Source organism: Tursiops truncatus, chromosome 8 (genome assembly GCF_011762595.2).
Source record: "Tursiops truncatus isolate mTurTru1 chromosome 8, mTurTru1.mat.Y, whole genome shotgun sequence".
Taxonomy (NCBI): domain Eukaryota; kingdom Metazoa; phylum Chordata; class Mammalia; order Artiodactyla; family Delphinidae; genus Tursiops; species Tursiops truncatus.
This window is the reverse complement of record NC_047041.1, coordinates 31,196,630-31,216,791: the sequence shown is the minus strand read 5'-3', so window position 1 is coordinate 31,216,791 and position 20,162 is coordinate 31,196,630. Positions and strand designations below refer to the sequence as shown.

Here is a 20,162-nt window from a genome sequence, read left to right as displayed (position 1 = left end):
TATTAAGTTATTTCAGTAATGATGTATTTGCTTTGTGCTGCAAGGTTCAAAACTAGGTACACAGAAACATGAGCATACATTCCCTAGGCATCAGCCTCATCCAGAGCCTATAATTTTATTCATTTTAAAATTTATTGCTTTTGGGGCTTCCTTGGTGGATAGGACTCCGTGCTCCCAATGCAGGGGGCCTGAGTTTGATCCCTGGTCAGGGAACTAGATCCCACACGCATGCTGCAACTAAGACCCAGCGCAACCAACCAACCAACCAAATAAATAAATATTTTAAAGTAAAATAAAATCTATTGTTTTTAACATCCTTATATTTTAATAGCAACATAAATTCTTCAAAGTATTTAGAAGCTCTTGTTTTATGCTCCAAAATAGTCATTCATTTATTCATTTTGTGCCCTTAAGGGACAGAGAAGAAATAATTACAATATCATGTGTTAAGTGCTAAGATCATGTTACATACATATGCTCAGGGTGTGAAAGACATATTATCTATCTGTCTAATCTAATCCAATCCGAAGATGGAAATGGGATCATTCTGGAGAATTAACGTAGAGAAGGTTAAAGGTTAAGGTGTCTTAAATAATAAGAAAGAAAAGTGTTCTAGTCAAGAGTATATGGAAAGACATGGTACCAAGAGAAAACATTTCATATTAAAGACCTGCAGGGAGTGCACTTTGTTTTAAAGTCACTTCTCACTTTGTAAGGTGAAAATGGGGGCAAGGGGCACATCAAAGATAGAAGATAGAGAAAACAAGTAAAATGGATCCCCAGAAGCTGCTAGGAGTGTGGGTTGGCCTAGAACAGGAGACAGCGGGAGGGAATCCATTTTCTGAGACTGGAAGAAAAGTTATAAAGGTGATGAATGAAGATGGCTTTGGGGGAGCAGGAAGAGATGACAGGAGGATCCAGAAAACAACAGATTGTTCCTGATGACCTCAGTGTTCTTATTTAAATGCGAGAGAGCTTGAAAAAGGAAAAGCACTTAAGTCAACAGGGTCTTGAGAGAGTGTGCCAGATTTGGAGTAGTAATCATGAGAATGTGAGAAAAAAGTAACCAAGGACCCAAGAAAAAACAAAAAAACAATGAGTGGTACTAAGGAGGGCCCAGCCAAGGCCAAAGACTATTAGTTTATAACAGTCTGGATAGTTATATGATTTTTCTGTAGCATTTCTTAGCAGTCTCAGTATAGAAATGAAGCAAGCACATTTTTAATATTGATTCATGGTTGGAATTTGCTGTGTTGAAATAAAATTATGTGTGTATCAGGAATCTGAAAGGTAATCATGTGTATTTAAAATGATCAGCCCTGCATTTAAACTTGTAGGGAAGGAGAGCCAATAGATTGGAATAGTAGGAGGCAGAAGAAACTGGATGGAAAGAAAAAATACGGTTCCAGAAAGCGGGATGAGTACATGTAAGATTTCTGGGGAAGAAGTTTCTAAACCAGCTCAGGGTGTGACCGAGGAAGTTAATGACTGAAATACAATGGTAAAGTGGTCAATATCATTGCAATTTAGAGAGCCAGGAATTTCAGCATTAGATTACTGTATAGATTTTGTGCATGGATGTTGACAGTTCCCGGGTGATAGATGCAGTTGCAATGAAGTGAAACAATGATCATTGTCCCAAACATGAGTAAAGATTGTAGAGGTAGGTTTGGTTTTGGAATAACAAGGTCTTGGCTGTGTAAGTGGGTGATTGAGGTAGGTAGGGATGAAGATCACTGGAATACAGAAATTCAAGGAACTCATGTTGAGTGAATCATCTATGTAATGTATAAGTAATAAGATACAGTGGCATGTCTTAAAATTAATATAATATTAAAATAGTAATGAATATAAATGGTATTATGATACATTTGCAACAACTAGAGCATGATATGAAAATGTTTTCTATTGATGAAAAGTCCAAGGTATAGTAAATACTACTGTTTGTTGCCTATATTTATAATTGAAGAAAATGCTAGATTTTAGTTATAGGTTAATGAAAATAAAGATGTAAATTTTTTTCTCCATCCAAGTTCACATACCCTCTGCATTCTGTCATGATCCTCCGGTTAAGAAACCCATTTAAAGGATGGGGTATCTAGGAGGCAGAAACCTGAGTAAAAAGAAGTGGTTGTTGCATAGTCTAGAAGTGGTGGTGCAGAGCTCAGAGAATATCTCCACTGCTTCTGGACCCAGTGGTGACTGGGAGTGAGGATGCTGGAGATGGTGTGTGCCTCAGCGAGCAGGCTTGGCTCAGGAAGGCTGCAGGGGGTGAGGTATGAAGGTGTAAGAGTTGGCCAGAGTGAGGTGAACTAGCCTTGAAGCCCCAGGCAAATATAAAGCTGAGGCCTGGAATGTTTGGAAGCACGTTGAGGCAGCCCTTCTGAAATGATCAGGGTAGTAATGGCCCATAGCTTCTGCTCAGTTTCCAGGTAGAATCTTGCTGAGAAATTGTTGGATGCCCCCGAAGACAGTTCAAGATTGAAAAACCTGAAGTCAGAATGAGTTACTTGATACCAAAGTGTAAAACAATGCAGGAGGGCAGTGAGGAGTGTTGGTGTCTTGGTAAATCACCAAATTTTGTTCTTTTGACTTTATTTTTATTACTGGTGCCAAACATATAAAACCATATGAGGGTTGGTGAGTAAAAATAAACTGTAAGAAGAATTCTCTTTTGTAAAGATCAGACTTGCCATCCTACCCCAAAGGAGGGATTTAGGAGTGTCTGCCAGAAAAGGAAAATACCAAAAGGAAGCTAAGTAGTTAAGTATATATGTTTTGGGGTTAATAAGACTAATTAAACTTTCAGTTTATATAATTTAATGTTTAATCACTTGAAATGGATAGAAGAACCTGGTCCTTCTGATTGGGAAACTCATTAACTTTTAGATGTTAATACTTCAGCTTTATACGTACAAGTTTATTACTTTAAACCTAACGATAACTTTGTTAATCAATAGATTGATTCTGTTCATTTGTGTTGATTTTTTTTCTAGGAATTAGCTCTCCGTAGCCAGTTACCAACACTGGAGCAGGATGGTGGGACTCAAAATCCAGTATCTTCTCCTGGGATGTCTCAGGAATTGAGAACAATGACGACCAATAGCTCAGATCCCTTTCTTAACAGGTTGGTAAGAGTTGCTACTGGCCAACATCTGAAAAAGATCATAGTTTTAAGGTGATTCTCCTTAGTACTTGTAATAAGCTGTTTGAACATCTTTGTGGGCCAAAAACCATAGCTGTAAATGAATCTCTCCATAAATGGCTAGTACAATAAAACTTGAGGATTAAAAGCTGGCTCATGTGAGAGGAAATGAGCTGTTCAGACTTGTAGAGGGGATACTTATTCACAGTCACGTGTTTGCTTGTGCCTATACTGTTGAAAAACAGTTACTTGCAGAATCATGAAGGAACATGTGAATGCCTTTCTATAAAAGCAAATGAACTGCATCTTAAACCTACTTAGGGCTGCATTGTAAGGATCATTAGAAGGAATTTTCCAAGTAAGTGTTCAGCCTGAGAAGTTTCACTGCAGGAGCACTGTAAGGCCTCATGTTCTTAAGGGCTATAGGTCAAGGAGATAAAAAGTAAGGTTGTGCCTCTTTCAAATAATGTATTAACATTAAAGAGTATTGAAAATAACATAGTTTAAGGATGATTTTTAGTGAGTTACCACAAATCTTGGGTTTCAGGCATATTGCAAAGATGTTATTATATGTAGGGAGGGCTATGTTGAAAACTGCAAGCTGAGACAGAACATATTCTTTGCCTAGAAGGCCGTTTAAAATTAAGATTTGACTACAATTCTTTCTTCTAGATTGTCAAATATTTATGGAGTTTCAGCTTTTAAAGTAAGGAACAAATGCTTTCTGGTCTTTGCTTTTGTTTTTTTTAACCAATTTTAAACAGTGTACTTTTTAAAACATTTAAAGGTATTTTTGTTTAAGAAGGCTATAATGCTACCCTTTCAATTCTCACCAATTGAATTGAAAACATCCTGATCCTAAGATAAAAACAAAATACCTTGTCATACCAAAATATTTAGTACAATAGAATTTTCTGTCATTTGCTCTGTCTTAAGGTTAGTTAGTGCTGGTGCCCTAATTGGTAAGTTTGGTTTCAAAGGCCATCTAAAGGGTATTTAAGTTTGTATTTACTCTTCTGATATATGCAGTTTAAAGTTCTGCCAAAAATTGAGTATATTTATATAAGACTGTAGTTGTAAGCTTAAACTGAGGTTAATTAGGAAAGGTCCATAGCCACAGAACTTTCTTTTCCACAGAGGAAATTTCAGATCAATATAATTCCAGTACCCGTCTTATTGAAGGCCTCTATTGATCCAGGGATAAAATTAGACCATTTGGAAAAAAATGGATAGACTGCATTTCCTCCTGATAGTCATTTGTGCAGATTGTTTCTTAAAACTTTTGATAAGAGCTGAGCTACAGTTTAAGATTCTATTTTCTGGTAAAGATCACAGAGTGGAACATTACCCGTGTTGTTAGTCTCAGGGCAAAATTCCATGTCTACTCTCTGTAGTACCCCCAGGTTCTAAAACACACATCTGACTATAACATTTTTCTTTTCAGAAACTCTTGATGGTTTCCCCACTGCCCATCATTCGATTTATACATATTCCTTAAGCCCTAAACACTTGTTCCCCTAACTTGCCATGGAGTTGACTCTTAGTAGTGGTGGAACATCCCCTCATCTCCCTTTTACTCTGAGGTCTTTCAAGGCCAGCTCCCACATTCCCTTCCATGAAACCTTTCCCCTGTACGTTTCAAGCTTACTCCTCTTTGTTCTGAAAGCACTTTGCTCACGTAGCCCTTGTATATGATTCATTAACGTATTTGTGCACCTCCCTCCCTGAAGTTGTGAGCCTCTCAGAAAGCATCAGTTGTAGATTTTTGTTGTATCCTCAGACTATTCTAATCCCTATCACGTAGTAGCAGATGCTCAGTGAATGTTTATTGAAGGGAGGTTGGGGGGCTGCAGGGAGCAGTCCCTAACCAGGGAAATGGCCTTGTGAACTCGGTCCTCAGGAGTGCCCATGTGCTTCCCCTGGGGCTTGGAAAGAACTCTGAACAACTGTGTACATTCAGCTATTCTGTAACAGAGTCTTGAGTGTCTTGATACGTGCTCCGTTCTCAGCAGTGGGAATAGAGTGATGACTAGGACCAGGCCCTTGTCCCAGATCAAGACAGGCAAAATAAAAACAAACCACATCCTGAGACCTTCTCCAAAGTAGCTGCATTGTATACAAATGGTCTCAGAGGCAAATTTGTGTTTTCTTGGATCTGTGTGAGGCTTTTGAATCTTGCCAAAATCTGACAGAAGCATTAAACTAGTGGTTGCAATATACAGAGTGAAGGGGAGGGAGAACAAGGCAAGTGCATTGAGTAATTTAGGAAAGAAATTTAGGGGACTGAGCTTTCGACCTTGAGCAACTATTAAATCTTGTTTTTAAAGCTTAGTTATTTTTTGTTTAACTTTTGTGTAAGCTAAACAGCTGTTTAAGTGTCCAAGCTGTGGAGAAAGTTAGAGTTTGCCCTGTAGTCAGAGACCATTACGAACAATTGCCTTTATTTCACACTTTGCCATAGTTTTTCTACAATTAGCAGAACCCCCAATTCTACAGGCGATGCCACCTGGTGTCTGCGTGCTACTAGGTTAGGAGAGTGTTGTATTTATGAAAGTAATAGTCTAAGGATATTTACCATACTTGTATGTAAATCTGTGATACTTTTCATTTAGCCTAAAGTAAAAATCTGTCTTGGCTCATAGTTTTCTGTTTTTCTCAAGGTATGTGCCTTGTAGTTTTTTTGTTTTTTGTTTTTAATCTTTCCTTCATCTGGGACTCTCAGGACTCCTATCTCATGCTAAGGTGTTTGTTTGCAGCTCCCCGCCTTTCCCAAACAGAAACAAGGAGATCAAGCTAGGGAGTTCAGTTCTTATCGGCAGTGACTCATGTTTTGGCCCAGTCGAAAAAGAAATTCTGGTTCTTTATTTTGGTTTGATTTTTCTGGCTTAAACTCTCTGCATGAGAGCTAGGAATTTAGCACGAATCTAGTGCAGACCTGTCTCACCACCCACCTGGAGGTTGTGTTTTGACCTATGCCTGTGACCACTGCCACTTGGGGAATTGAGACCTTGAAACAAATGAGCCATGTGGAGCCCCTAGATTCAAATGATACTAGAGAATATCTACACAGAGAATTTTCTGTCACCTAGGAAAACTGGAAATATCTTTCTTTTCCCTTATTGCCACCAAGCCCCAGAACCTTAGGAAAATTTTGGCCCCCTAAAGTTGCCAGTTTCAATTAGGATTAACTTGTCTGTTTCACCTCATAGCAAAAGAGCTTTGTATGGGCCCTGAAGGGAGGGTGCTTGTTTCAGATGCTGCAGGGCAAGAATTTTCACTAATCCTCTTTGAGAATCATGTTGGTACTCAGCAGGTGTTTATATTTTTACCTTGAAATCATTTCTTAAATTTTTTGTGTTGGTCTTTAACTCTCATTCTTTGTAGTGGCACCTATCACTCTCGAGATGAGAGCACAGACAGCGGACTAAGCATGAGCAGCTACAGTGTCCCTCGGACCCCAGACGACTTCTTGAACAGTGTTGATGAAATGGATACAGGTTGGTATTCTTTATTCCTCTAGCTTTCAGTGAGAAGTAGTCATTGTATTACCAGGTCTAATTAAACTATTGTGAGCAAATTAAACTATTGTGAGCAATAAACTATTGTGAGCAAACTATTATTCAGAAGAAAACCAATTGAGATCCTGTAAACTTCAATTCAAATTAAGTTTGCTTTGTGGGGTTTTTTTGTTTGTTTTGTTGGCATCTTGTAATTTCAGTCTCTTCCCAGTTTTTAAATGTCATGAATATCTCAGCTCTATTTGACATGACTTATTTTATATTTTAGCATTTAAAACATTGAGTTAATTGACAGAGCAGTTGAGGACCCTATTAGAAGTCTCTGTTATATGGATTTGTATTCTTTTTTCTTTTTTTTAAAATAAATTTATTTTATTTTATTTTATTTGGCTGTGTTGGATCTCTATTGCTGCTCGCGGGCTTTCTCTAGTTGCAGCGAGCGGGGGCTACTCTTCGTTGCAGTGCACAGGCTTCTGATTGTGGTGGCTTTTCTTGTTGCGGAACACGGGCTTCAGTAGTTGTGGCTCGCAGGCTCTAGAGTGCAGGCTCAGTAGTTGTGGTGCACGGGTTTAGTTGCTCCGTGGCATGTGGGATCTTCCCGAGCCAGGGCTCGAACCCGTGTCCCCTGCATTGTCAGGCGGATTCTTAACCACTGCACCACCAGGGAAGCCCCTGGATTTGTGTTCTTAATTTTGGAGAAGATCTCTATATGTGATTCATATGTCTCTATATGTGATTCATTGTCTGCTTCCCTCTTTTTTGTGAGGGTCTTTGGTCCAACTTAGGTGATATGGGGCTCAGGAAGCCAGGTAGGAAAGGCTAGGTGGTGGGGCTTACCTCCATTATTGTTAGAATAGTTTCAGGGATCTTGCAGAAGCTAAGAAGTACCTGCGTCACAGGGTAATTATAGAACCCTTTTTCCTGTGGCTTACCCGGTGACCCTGGCCTTGGCAGCTCTCAGAGGGCACGAATTGGCGGGGAAATGAAGCAGTTCTCCAGCTAGCTAGTTCTTTAGCCGGCAGCTTCTAAAAGTGTTTGGCAAGTCTTCTGTACCTGTGCTCATCCAGCTTATGGCTTTGATGCTTCTGGGAATCCACAGCGCCCTCTCTTCATCTAAATCTTAAATCATCCATAGGCGTTGCTTCAAACCCATCTCATTCATAACACCTTTCCTGACTCCTCTGTCCCCCCATTTCTCTCTTTAACACTTAATGATTTATATTAGTTTTTCTGAAAGCATGTTCCATTGAAGTGTTAAGGAATGTTAACATTGTCATGGACAAAAAGGTTTCTTGGCAAGGTAAGTTTGGGAAACCTAGAAGCAAAGCTAGGAAGACTTACCTATCCAAGGACTTTTTGGGAGGCTTGTTTTTACTGTTGTGAATGTGAATCTCCTAAGGGTGGAATAGTTTTGTGCAGTTCTTTTATTCTGTTCCCCAGTGTGTACTTCAGAGAAAGACAGGTCTATACCATTCATTTTTATATTTTATCTTATTATGGTGGTGCATACCTGGAAGAGAGTCAAGTAGTGATGCTGTTGTGTCATACTTGTTCTTTCTCTCTTGCTGTATATAGTTTTTTAAGGAATTTCTTTTCAGGACCCCCTTCACCGCTCAGCACACAGTAGTAAGCAATCAAGCTTGTTCAATATCTGAACAATTTTGAAGCAAAAGGAAACTTGCGTTGTTACTTTGCTATCTGTGAGTTGTTTGACCTTAAGTAAACTGTGGGCCAGTGGAGGAGGTCGGTCAGGAATGCGTTTCTTTCCCTGTGCATTTATATGTATACTCACATGATACGGCTCTGATGTTAGCTTTTCAAAAAGGACCTGTTCTCTTTCTCCCTGTTCCATCTAGGTGACACTATCAACCAAAGCACCCTACCCTCACAGCAGAACCGTTTCCCAGACTATCTTGAAGCCATTCCTGGGACAAATGTGGACCTTGGAACACTGGAAGGAGATGGAATGAACATAGAAGGAGAGGAGTTGATGCCAAGTCTACAAGAAGCTTTGAGTTCTGACATCCTTAATGACATGGAGTCTGTTTTGGCCGCCACCAAGCTAGATAAAGAAAGCTTTCTTACATGGTTATAGAGCCCTCAGGTAGACTGAATTCTAAATCTGTGAAGGATCTAAGGAGATATACCTGAAATTTCCAAATAAGCCGGTTGTGATCTTCTGGCTAATACAGAAAAAGATGAACAAACGTCCAGCAAGATTCTTTCATCCACTATTTTGCTCTTCCTTGTCCATTGCTGCTGTTAATATATTGCTGACCTCTTCCATGTTTGGCTCTAAAGAATCAAAAAAAACTTTTTTTGTTTCTTTTGCTATTATAACTACTGTTTGTTTTGGGGGCTGGGGGAAGTGAGCCTGTTTGGATGATGGATGCCATTCCTTTTGCCCAGTTAGACGTTCACCAGTCATTTTAACTAAATACTCAGACTTGGAAGTCAAATGCTTCACGTCACAGCATTTAGTTTGTTCAAGCAATTGTTTCTTCAGCTGCCTTTGGCCAGTGGAAAAACATGACTTACTGGTCTGACAAGCCAAAAATGTTGTATCTGATATTAAGTACTTATGCTGATTTGAAGAGATAGCTGAAACCAAGGCTGAAGACTGTTTTACTTTCAGTGGGTTTTTTTTCCTCCTAGTGCTATCATTAGTCACATAGTGACCTTGATTTTATTTTAGGAGCTTATAAGGCTTGAGATAATTTCCATAGAAATATATTAATTATTGCCACATACTCTAGTATAGGTTTTGGTGGGTTTTATTGTGGTTTTTTGTTGTTGTTGTTTTTGGTTTCTTTTTTGTTTGTTTTTTGTCTTGGTTGGGGTTTTTATTGTTTGGGGGTTTCTTTTTCTTTTCTTTTCTTTTTTTTTTTTTTTGTTGTTGTTGTTGTTGTTGTTTCTCAGAACTTAGGCAAATTACCATTATAGTGAATCTGTTTATACTTGTAGCTTGGGACAGTTATTGTAGTTCCTTTGGTAAATCTACATGTCCTGGTTTTTTTTACCATCTTATTTAAATCTTGGTAATCTGCTCTCTCTATATATACCCACACACACACTTACAATGTTTATGATAGTGTGATAGCAGAATGTATCTTTTTTTTTTTTAAGTTTTCCCTACTTTCCAATTTATTTTAAAATGGTAGCTTTGAATGTATGCATTTAGAATACATGACTAGTAGTTTATATTTCACAGGTAGTTTAAATCTGGTTGGGGCAGTCTGCAAATGTTGGTGGTAGTTTAGTGTTCTAGAAAGGGCTGTTACTATGGGTAGTGCCTAGCGGAGTCCTGTATGCCCTCTGGGCACACAATGGATATTATCTGATGAATTTGAAAGAAGCAAACAAGAAATGGCTTTATTATCCCCTGGTTAGTCCCTCAGACTAATTTACGTCTTGATGGGAAATCACTGAGTTAGGTTCATAGTGTACATGACAGAAGTAAGCTTTATATAGTGGTTTACCTTCCTTTAGCTTTGAAAGTTTACCTTTGCCTTAGTTTTGGAAGTAAATTCTAGTACTCTAGTTCTCTTTTGTAATGAACACATTAAGGACTACATTGAAATATTACCTACAAAATCGTTCTTCTAAGACTTGCTTCTGCTTCTGTATGCTGAGAATTGACCCTGGATAGTGTATAGAATACTGTAAGGTCATAAGTTAGCTGGTAAAGTGATCAGATTAATGTATATTGGTAGTTGAATTTAGCAAAGAAATAGAGATAATCATGATTATACTTTTATTTTTACTGGAAGAGATATAACTAGAGTATGTGTCTACAGGAGTAATAATGTTTTCCAAAGAGTATTTTTAAAGGAACAAAATGAGCATGAATCAAACCTTCAGTATAAGCTATGAAGTAATACTTGGTTGTGAATTATAGTGGTATCAGCTAGCACCTCTATGATTAAGGGTCTTTCAGTGTTTCTAGAGTAAGCCCTTATTTTCAAGGGTTTATAAGACATAAAATCTCTTTTCCTGGCTAAAACTGCTATGAAAAGCCTCAGCTTAGGAAGACAAGTATTGTTTTTTTTTTTTCTTTCTGATTACAGAATCTAAGCATTTTGACCCTTCAATTTAGAGGAGTGCAAAAGTTGGAAGTAAGAAGTTTTATATTAAGTAATTTCAGTGCTCAAAATGCAATCACTGTGTTGTATATAATGATTCATAGGTTGATCATTCATAATAATTGACTCTAAGGCTATTATTAAGAAAACAGAAGAAAGATTAAATCTTGAATTAAGTCTGGGGGGAAATGGCCACTGTGCAGATGTATTGATTTTTTTAGAGGAATAATGAAATTCTGCCTAGAATGCATAATTGAGTTTATGGATGGATGATACAGCATGTTGGCTTTTTTATGTGCAGAAGATCAAAGCTACTTGGAAGGAGTGCTTACAATTTGCCATTAAGCCACAAATTAAGATCGCATTTTATATATCAGCAGAGTAGCTTTAGATTAGGGGAGAGGGTGGGAAGGTGGGAGGGGAGTTGTGAAGACTTAGTGGGACCTTGATAGAGAACTTTATAAGCTTCTTTTTCTTCAATAAAGACTTGTCTTGCATCTTGCTGTCATTAAAGTCAGTTGTTCCTAAAATTTTAATCACTCAAGTACACCCACAAAACAAAACTACGGAGTTCTTCATTTCCTCTCACCTTTAATTTACCCAGTTATACCTCAGTGTTGAAGCAGCACCGTGGTACCTAACAGACATGGTGCTTTGATCTTATCGTACCCTCTGTACTCACCTGAAGGAGACCTAAGCCTTTCTCTTTCTGAGTTTGAATCACAGCCTTGACGTGCTCTTCCTTGTTTTATGTCCTTATTCCTAATGTAACGTGTTTAACTGCTTCTTGGTTGTATTGGGTGGCATTGGGATAAGATTTTAACTGGGTATTCTTGAATTGCTTTTACAATAAACCAATTTTATAATCTTTAAATTTATCAGCTTTTTACAGTCGTGTTCTTTTTAGTTAGTGCTTCTTAGATCTACTTATGGTTGATGGAGCACATTGATTTGGAGTTTCAGATTTTCCAGAGCACTATTTGTTATAATTACTATTTTCTAAATATAGTGCCTTTTTAAAAAAAGGAAAAAATATAAGGAAGTGACTTTTATACAAACGATGTTGCTGTTTTAAGTATTCATACTAAATAGATGCATTCTATATGGAACCTTGGCAGAAACACTGAAAAACTACTTAATTGTGTAATTCATACCAATCAATGTTGAAATTCAAACAGTGCAAAAGTGGGAGGCAATATCAAATGATTTACAATTTCAGAGCTTCTGCACATCTGAGAAGGAATGCTCGGATCAATTTTATCTTCCATAAGCACGGTTTTAAAAGAGTTGTGGGTGTGCCTATCTTAACAATTGTTTTCTGTATCTTGAAAAAGTATTCTCCACATTTTAAATGTTTTATATTAGAGAATTCTTTAATGCACACTTGTCAAATATATATATATAGTACCAATGTTACCTTTTTATTTTTTGTTTTAGATGTTAAGAGCATGCTCATATGTTAGGTACTTACATAAATTGTTACATTATTTTTTCTTATTGTAATACCTTTTTGTTTATATGGTTCAAATATATTCTTTCTTTAAACTGTTCTTTGTTGTTTTTAACGATTAATATATTTAAAACTTTTTTGGCTTCTTAATGGTCTTCCAGTAGAACAAGTATTAGTAATAAAAGGTGATTACAGTGGTAACTGGTAGACAGATTAAACTTAAGGTTGGTTTGGCATTTGGAACTTTTGTAGTATGGATATAATTCTTTGAACTTTATGTTCTGTACTCTTCCTGTAGACCATCCTCATCAATAATAGTGTGTGTGTGTGAGCTGAATTGTATCAGCTTCATTCTTAAATGATTTTACTTCATGTAACAGCACAGAAGAAACTGCGGTTTCTTTCAAAATAGCCTTTGGTTTTATTTCTCCAAAATATTCTCTTAATGATCTCCAAAATATAATACTTATATTAGTGAAAATTATCAGTTATTATTTTATAAATAAAAACACAAATTTAAATGGTAGGTCCTAAACTTTGAATAAGAGGTAGATTTGATTGTCTTTGAAAATGGTTTACTTCTGTGTTTGTGTATATAATGTCTTCAATTATTGACACATCATTTTTGGTGAGGCAAATCTGAAAACAGTGTTTTATTATGTATAATTTCTTTATGATAGTAGAACACTAATTTTGTGGAGCTTGAAATTTATCGTTCCCCTTGTGCAAAATGTAGTGGTTGTAGATTTTAGCTCAAAACCATACCTTGTATCTATAGACATTGCACCTCTTACTAGGGAGTTGCTCTAAGAGGTGGTGTGCCTTTTGGATGACTTGAAGTCATTCTGGAGCCTGTGAACCAGAATTGTACAACCTTTTAGGTAACTGATTTAGTCAGTCTGAGTCAGTAAAATACTCAGGAGAAATAGCCTCTAGAGAGAACAAGGACTGGTAACAAAAGGAAACATTGGTGATAACTGCAGGGGGTGGTCTGCAGACCAGTGAGTTGCATTTAATCTCCCTTGATTTCCATCTTGTCAGCTGAGGTTGTAAAAGAAGAGCAGCCCCAAGGGACCCCCATCACATTTTCTTACCTCCTGTAATGGCAACTAGACCATCCCTGGTCTTGGCAACTGTCAATTATATTGAAAATCTGGCTTTATTTGGTATTTATGGGTAAATTCACATACTGCTTTCCCCTGGGCTTCAGGGTTGCATGTGCACTGTTGCTTCTGGAATCAACCATGTCTTTGGCAGGGTGTCTCCATGTTGTCCCTATCCTGCTTTAAACTGTTGGCATTTAATTGCTTTATTTAAGTAATCCTGAAAAACTTGAACAGTCTTCTTCAATTAAAAATTTACTGAATTAGATATCAGATGAGAATTCTGTGACATTTAGTACTACAGTTTTTCCAAATCAAACATGGAATATTTTTTCCAATATTTGGATACAAAAAGCTCTGATATAAGTAAAATTAATATTTTTCTAACCATAAACATAGCCTTAAGCTGGCAAACTTAATACTACCACAAATGAAAACAGTTGCAGAATCAAGACACTAGCAAATAAGATGATATTGAAAAGATACTCTGAATTTTTTAATCTGTCATATTTTAACCAAAAACAAAATTCCTGAACTAGGTGACTTGATATCTAAGCTGTGAGGACCCTGTTAGAAGTTCGAAACAAAACTGGATCTGTGTGTGTGCTATTTGGAGATAATCTGAGCAAAGAGTCTAATTATGTAAAATTCCTAAGCAGCTAACCTGGCACTTGGAATTTTTTTTTTTAAGTGAAACTATTAAATACTAGAGTTACTGTAACTTTGTGAAGTTGATACTGGTTTATATGCAAAGTAAATGAATGGACAGTGCTTAATTCTTACTAAAGGAAACCTCTCTAAGAAACAACAAAAGAAAAAAATAGCATCTAAATCAGGAAGATGTCCTGTTACTTAACGTGACTTTTAAGGCTGTTAAATTATTTCTTAGGGTTAGGACACAACTTTACCCATATTTCCTTATGTCTCAAGTATATTTTATGTTGAGACTATAGTTCCTATGACCTTCACAGAGTCCCTATAAAGTAGTCTGTGAGCTAAACATCACCTTTTTTTTTTTTTTTTTTTTTTTCATCTTGGTACGCGGGCCTCTCACTGTTGTGGCCTCTCCCGTTGCGGAGCACAGGCTCCGGATGCGCAGGCTCAGCGGCCATGGCTCACAGCCCCAGCCGCTCCGCGGCATGTGGGATCTTCCCAGACCGGGGCACGAACCCACGTCCCCTGCATCGGCAGGCAGACTCTCAAGCACTGCGCCACCAGAGAGGCCCCTAAACATCACCCTTTGAGTATAATTTTCATTGTAGGATATTATTAGAAATCACACCTCAGTTCCATTTAAGGATGTTTTTATCAGTTACAAATCAAGTTCTTGTGTATAGTGGATTTACACAGGATTAAAATGATGCTCTATGTAGCCAGTTAGAAGAGAAATTCATTTTCTCAAAGCTGTGGATTAAGTGGCAGAATCTGAGGAAAACGCACTGCTGCATTTCGGTAGTATCTCTATGAGCTACCAAAGCCAACATAGTGATAAATGGACTAGGAAACTGGGCTGAAGATCATTTCTCCTTAAGTGAGCTTTGTAGCAACTTGTTTTTAAGCACCACTTTCTACCAATTAAGAGGTAAGCGTATCTATAGCCAGGGTTCAACAGAGGCATCTCATTGGCTCAGTGATGAAGATCTGAATGATGATCAGAATATCACAGCTGTATGAGATTCCAATCACTGGGGTGACCATGAATCAGGACCTTAGATTTTATGAAAGATACAAAGAATCATATTCATGAACTGCCAGCCTACTGAGTAGCTTGAAGTCACACTGTGCAAAGCTACATGCGCAGTATCTTCTGAAGGAGGCCATCTGCTGAAGTGTTTCTTCTGGACACCAACAAGTCTCTTGAGCCCTATAATACAACCTCAACAAGACTGGCCAGAGTAGAATATGGACTTGAGATTTAGTTGTCTTTTACAATCCAAACCTTACACAGCATGAGCCCATGTACTGTCCAATCGAAAAACAGCTGATGCCTCATGGGACATGTGTATGTTAAACAGCTCCGAACTCCCCTTTGAGGGCACATCTTTGATCTGGAATGGAGTGGAAAGCCCTGGCTACATCTGGAATGTTGTTTAGGAAATTTAACATTGATTTGAACTAAAAATTAGCTATTGACCGAATCCCGATCAGTCTTCTAAAATCATCAAAGTTCTCAAGGCCTGAACATTTCCAACAGTTTCATCGTTGTACCGTGCTAAATATGGCAGATTTCAAAAGCAGGTTCTTCCCCATCAAGCTGACATCCCACTGCCATCACTTACTGTGGGGCTTGAAGACTCTGAAACTTTTGCTATCAAGGGTAAAATGAAAATACTGTAATTTATACAGCCTCTGACACTGGTTATACGGACCAAAACAAAATGTTATAGGGATAACTGGTAAACTATTGACATTCTTTAAAAGCAATATTGTTTTTCAACATGAATACGATCTTTCTCATCATCTTGTTTAGATGGCAACAACAATATGTTGTTATTGGATAATTCAACATGGTCCTTCAAACTTAGTCTACTCAGGGTACTTGCATAGGTGCATGAACCTCTCTGCCTGCTCTCGTTAGTATACACAGCAAGTAACCTATCCCTTCCCATTTTTATGTAAGTATGCTGTTTGTTTTCAACAATAATGAAGAATATTCTATAATAATTATCAAAACATTTGTACATGTTACCTTATTTGATCACTCCAAGTCCTATAGGATATGTTATAGGTATTATTACTGCTATTCCTAATTAAGTGCCTCAAACCTAGGTCCAAATCCCACACTATGTGAAGTGACTGGTAGAAGTTGAGGGCATAGCCCATAACTGGGAAACTGTGTGTACAGGCTAACCATACTCATGGGGCCTCTTCCCTATCCCTTGCCCCACCGCAGACGGGACTGTGCCTTCCACACAGAGCTAATCCTAGAAAGATTGCCACAACAATGGCAATGCTCTAATAGGTTATTAAGTCTTCTGTCCATTTTTAGGAATCATGTATACGTAGATTCAGCAAACACACTACCAGGTAATATTCTAGTCTTGAGCAATAAATGGTATGGTAACTTCCTCAAGTTGCTCACAAAATTAGAAGAGATAAGACTGCTAAGTGCTGAAGAGTAGTTCACACAATGTACCATGAGAGTATTGTCTAGGGAAAGATTACTTCCTCCTGGGACTACTCTCTTATGGTAGACACAAATCCCTGCCATCATGGAGTTTACCACACTCCATGGCCAGGACCAGATGATAATAGTATGTATTGAGTGCTCACTGTAGGCAAGCACTTTCCATGTATTAACTCATTTAATCCTGGCAACAACCCAGTGAGGTAGGTCCTATCCTAGTTCTGCAGATAAGAAAACTAGCATAGAGTTCCCACACCTTTGAGTAGAGGATTTGGGCAGTCTGGCTCCAAAACCTGACCTCTTGCCACCATGTGCTGTGTATGGCTTGAGTTCCTGGGTGAAAATTTTTAATATTCAATGAACAATGGAGGCCTTTGAAGGTCTTACGATGCCATGAAAAATTATTTGAAGTACAGGCTATCCAATCATAATTTAAGGGCATTATGATTGAACTTATCCAAAGGGTAACAAAATGGGCTGAACACAAGAGAGAAAAAAATATAGATACCTGCATATACAGTCCCAGAGATTAACAGTGAACTCAGGGTACCTTTGATCCACTCCCATAATACTATGGGTCAGTTTTTTTCTACATGGCAAATGGAAGACAGGAGGGGGAGTCATTTCAAAGGCAACTGAATTAGTTTCTCCAATGGTATAATCAGACTTTGCTCAGACAGTGAAGTACTGTAGATGGTAATAATTCTATTTATCATACAGAGATAGAAATTAGGAAATCTGGTGTCTGAGCAGATTCCTAACTTGTGAAACTTACCTCAAGCAAAGAAAAACTATGGAAAATCTAACCTCATGAGTCCACCAAGAGTAGCTACTCATAGGCTAAAAGGCCATGACCCCATTGTGGCAGGGGGAGGGGGGTGGGTCTTTGAACAGAAATGGACCAACTAAAAGGCCTGAAGAAAACTGAAGTCACAGACTTACTGTCAACAAGAGGCAGTAGTGCTTCCATATGTGCTAAAGCAAAAATCCAGTCGAAACTCTTCAGCACTGCCCATGAGTTGAGATATGATGTCGGCACTTCAGTGACGGCACAAGCAACTCAGCTGGTGTGCAGCAATCACAAGCCAGTATGAGCAGAGATGACACTTGAAAAGTATCTTAAAGTACTACCTCAGTTTAACCTCATTTCTGTGTGGCTCCCTGAAGACCCGTGGCAACAGACGAGTGCAGCTGTGCCACCAGAGAACAGGTGATGGGTGATAGGTGGTTCCAGAAGCTCTCAAAGGTGGCTGCCTATAAGAGGAGTCACAACAAGACCTCGGTGGCTCGGTGTTGATGAGTTCCTAGTACCCTTCACAGTTCACTCCTCCAGAGAGGGATAAGTCCTGAAGGAATTGTCTCCGGCCTTTCCATTCAAGAGAAGATTGAATCGTGTCTGGGAAAAAGATAAATGAATTTGTAGAGTAAAACAAATGCCAGAGAGTAAGCAACCCACATAGGAGAAACTCTTCAGTCAATGTATAGAGAGAGCACCTGCTAGGTGATGAACAGGGCAACATCCCTGCGCTCATGGAGCTGACCATCTCAAGAGAGAGGCCAACCTGAATTTCACAGTTATCTAACTATGACTGTGATCGTTGTTAACCCATAAAGATTTGGGGAGCCATGAGAGATGTGTTGGCTAAATGGAGATAAAAAATAGAGGTTGCTGCTCTGTTAATCCTGTTTTGTTATGAAGAACAACTGATTTAGGTGATGAATTTAATGGGCAACTCTAGAGTGTGTTTGATCTCATTAAACTCTAACATGACACCCAGGAAACTCCACAAATAAGCTCAATCCACAACCCCTTTAAAATCAAGAGCAAAACTGAAAGAAACCCAAACTAACATACAACAGTTCCAAATGCACAACATGGATCTAAAAGATTTGTCACTTCACAGTTTTTAAGTTCAGGTCAAATCCCGTTAGAACATATCTGTACATAGTTAAAATAAAAATCCCTGGTCCTACCCAAAGCCTCTCATTTAGAATTTTAAGTACAACAAGAGAATGTTGGCAATTCTGTTATTTCATCCCTGACAGGAATTGACCTCATTTCTCCAATTGGCTTTGTGTATTTTAAAATTGACCAGAATGACATGTGTGTTTGATTAGCACTTCACACCTTGTTTACAGTATATGGCGTTTGGGGGGGTGGGAGGGCTGCTGTTGGCATCTGTCCAGCTGTTCCTGATGAGGCCGCCAGGCTGAGAAACCTCCCTTGATCGGGACAAGTAGGGCAAAGGCCAAGCTGACTGAGTAAAACATCAAATGGTCCTGTTTTTTCCTTTTTCTTTTTTAAAGAAATGCCCTAAAGCCTGAGCTGGACTCCTAGAGCTCTCTTTATTCCCCAGAACCAGCATCTAGGAAAGAAGAGACTTGTTTATGGTACTGCCCTTTCCCCTTGGCCACAGCAGAGTGTTTTTCCTTAGGGCTAAAGGTGTAAATGGCAACTGTTTCCAAGACTATTCAACTCACATCGCTGCTGAACTAGTCAGGACTGATACGAACAACTTCCCTTGCACCACCCCAGGCGTGGGGAGGCCTCGTGGGGCATTGGTGGGGAGAGAGCCTTGCCGGGCAAGGGGGCAGGGTAGCCGGGAGTGAGGTCAACACAGTCATGACTGGGGAGCCTGATTCATCAGACTCACAGAGGCAGACAAGATGGTATAAGACGGGGTTCATCCAGGTTTCAAAATCAGAGAATGGAGGAACTCGGGAGAGAAGAACGAGGCCCAGAAGTTCGGAGAAACTTGCTCAAAGCCATACAGCTAATAAGTGGCAGAGCCAGGAACAGAACCTTAGACTTTTGACTCCCAATGAATTTATCCTGTTAACTACATTGGTAAAAATCACATAGAGTCAAAATTACCCTCAAAAACTCCTTAAATTGCCCATATATAGGGACAACAAGATGCTCATTTGGAAAGCAGGCACTCAGGACTACGACCGAGGGAAGGAAAAGCTGGCCCAGATCACCAGTTGCATGATTACTCTAGCATCTATTTTTATAGAGTGGAAGGGGCCATGGAATCACCCAGCCTTCTAAAACATTATTTTTTTCGTGCTCTCTTCTCTTTGTCTTCAGAATATATAGTTTGTGTGAGTTCAGTGGGTGGTAAGGCGCCCACTATGCGTCAGGAATCCTACTGGCCAGTGGGGAGTTACTGCTACTGCTACTGCCAGTGTTACTGCTGATAATAATAATAATATAACCAAGGTATTAAGAGCTGAGTATATGCCACCACTATTCTAAGAGATTTATTAACTCCTCTAATACCATTGATGAATAAGCAAGTGCCCGCTTTCAAAGAACTCATTGTTCAGGGAAGTGGTTGAATATTAGAATCCCTTGGGGAGCTTTGAGAACACCCTAATGTGTGGGCTCTAGCTCCAGAGATTGTGCTTTAATCGGATAGGGGGATAGCCTGAGCACCAGGATTTTTTGAAGCTCTCCAGAAAATTCTAATGTGCAGCCACGATTGAGAACCACTGAGCCAAGGTAAAGCACACAGATGTGTAAACCTGCAGTGACAGGTGAGTGTGCCACAGTCTGGGTCATCCCTGTGTGCTAAGAGAGCCCATAGGTGGGACACCTGACCCAGATACCGAGAGTCAGGAATAGATTCCCAGAGGAAGTGAAATGTGAGAGAGCATCACTCCAGGCCTATCTCACCAAGGTGTGTCCAAGGGGAGTCTGTTCCCATCATGCTGCTTTCACTCACAGCTACCCA

The 20,162-nt window shown here is 38.9% G+C and overlaps 1 protein-coding gene across 12 annotated transcripts in view; it reads left to right on the top strand.

Moving 5' to 3' along the window:
• Positions 1 to 12,295, top strand: part of YAP1 (Yes1 associated transcriptional regulator) — a 105,302-nt gene extending 93,007 nt beyond the window's left edge. For all 12 annotated transcript variants that reach the window (XM_019923777.3, XM_019923775.3, XM_019923776.3 and 9 more), the window contains 3 exons: positions 2,997 to 3,127; positions 6,530 to 6,642; positions 8,520 to 12,295. In XM_019923777.3, the coding sequence (XP_019779336.1) occupies positions 2,997 to 3,127; positions 6,530 to 6,642; positions 8,520 to 8,758 (483 nt within the window). In that variant the 3' untranslated portion in view covers positions 8,759 to 12,295. The remainder of the gene's footprint in view (positions 1 to 2,996; positions 3,128 to 6,529; positions 6,643 to 8,519) is intronic.
• Positions 12,296 to 20,162: the final 7,867 nt, after the last annotated feature.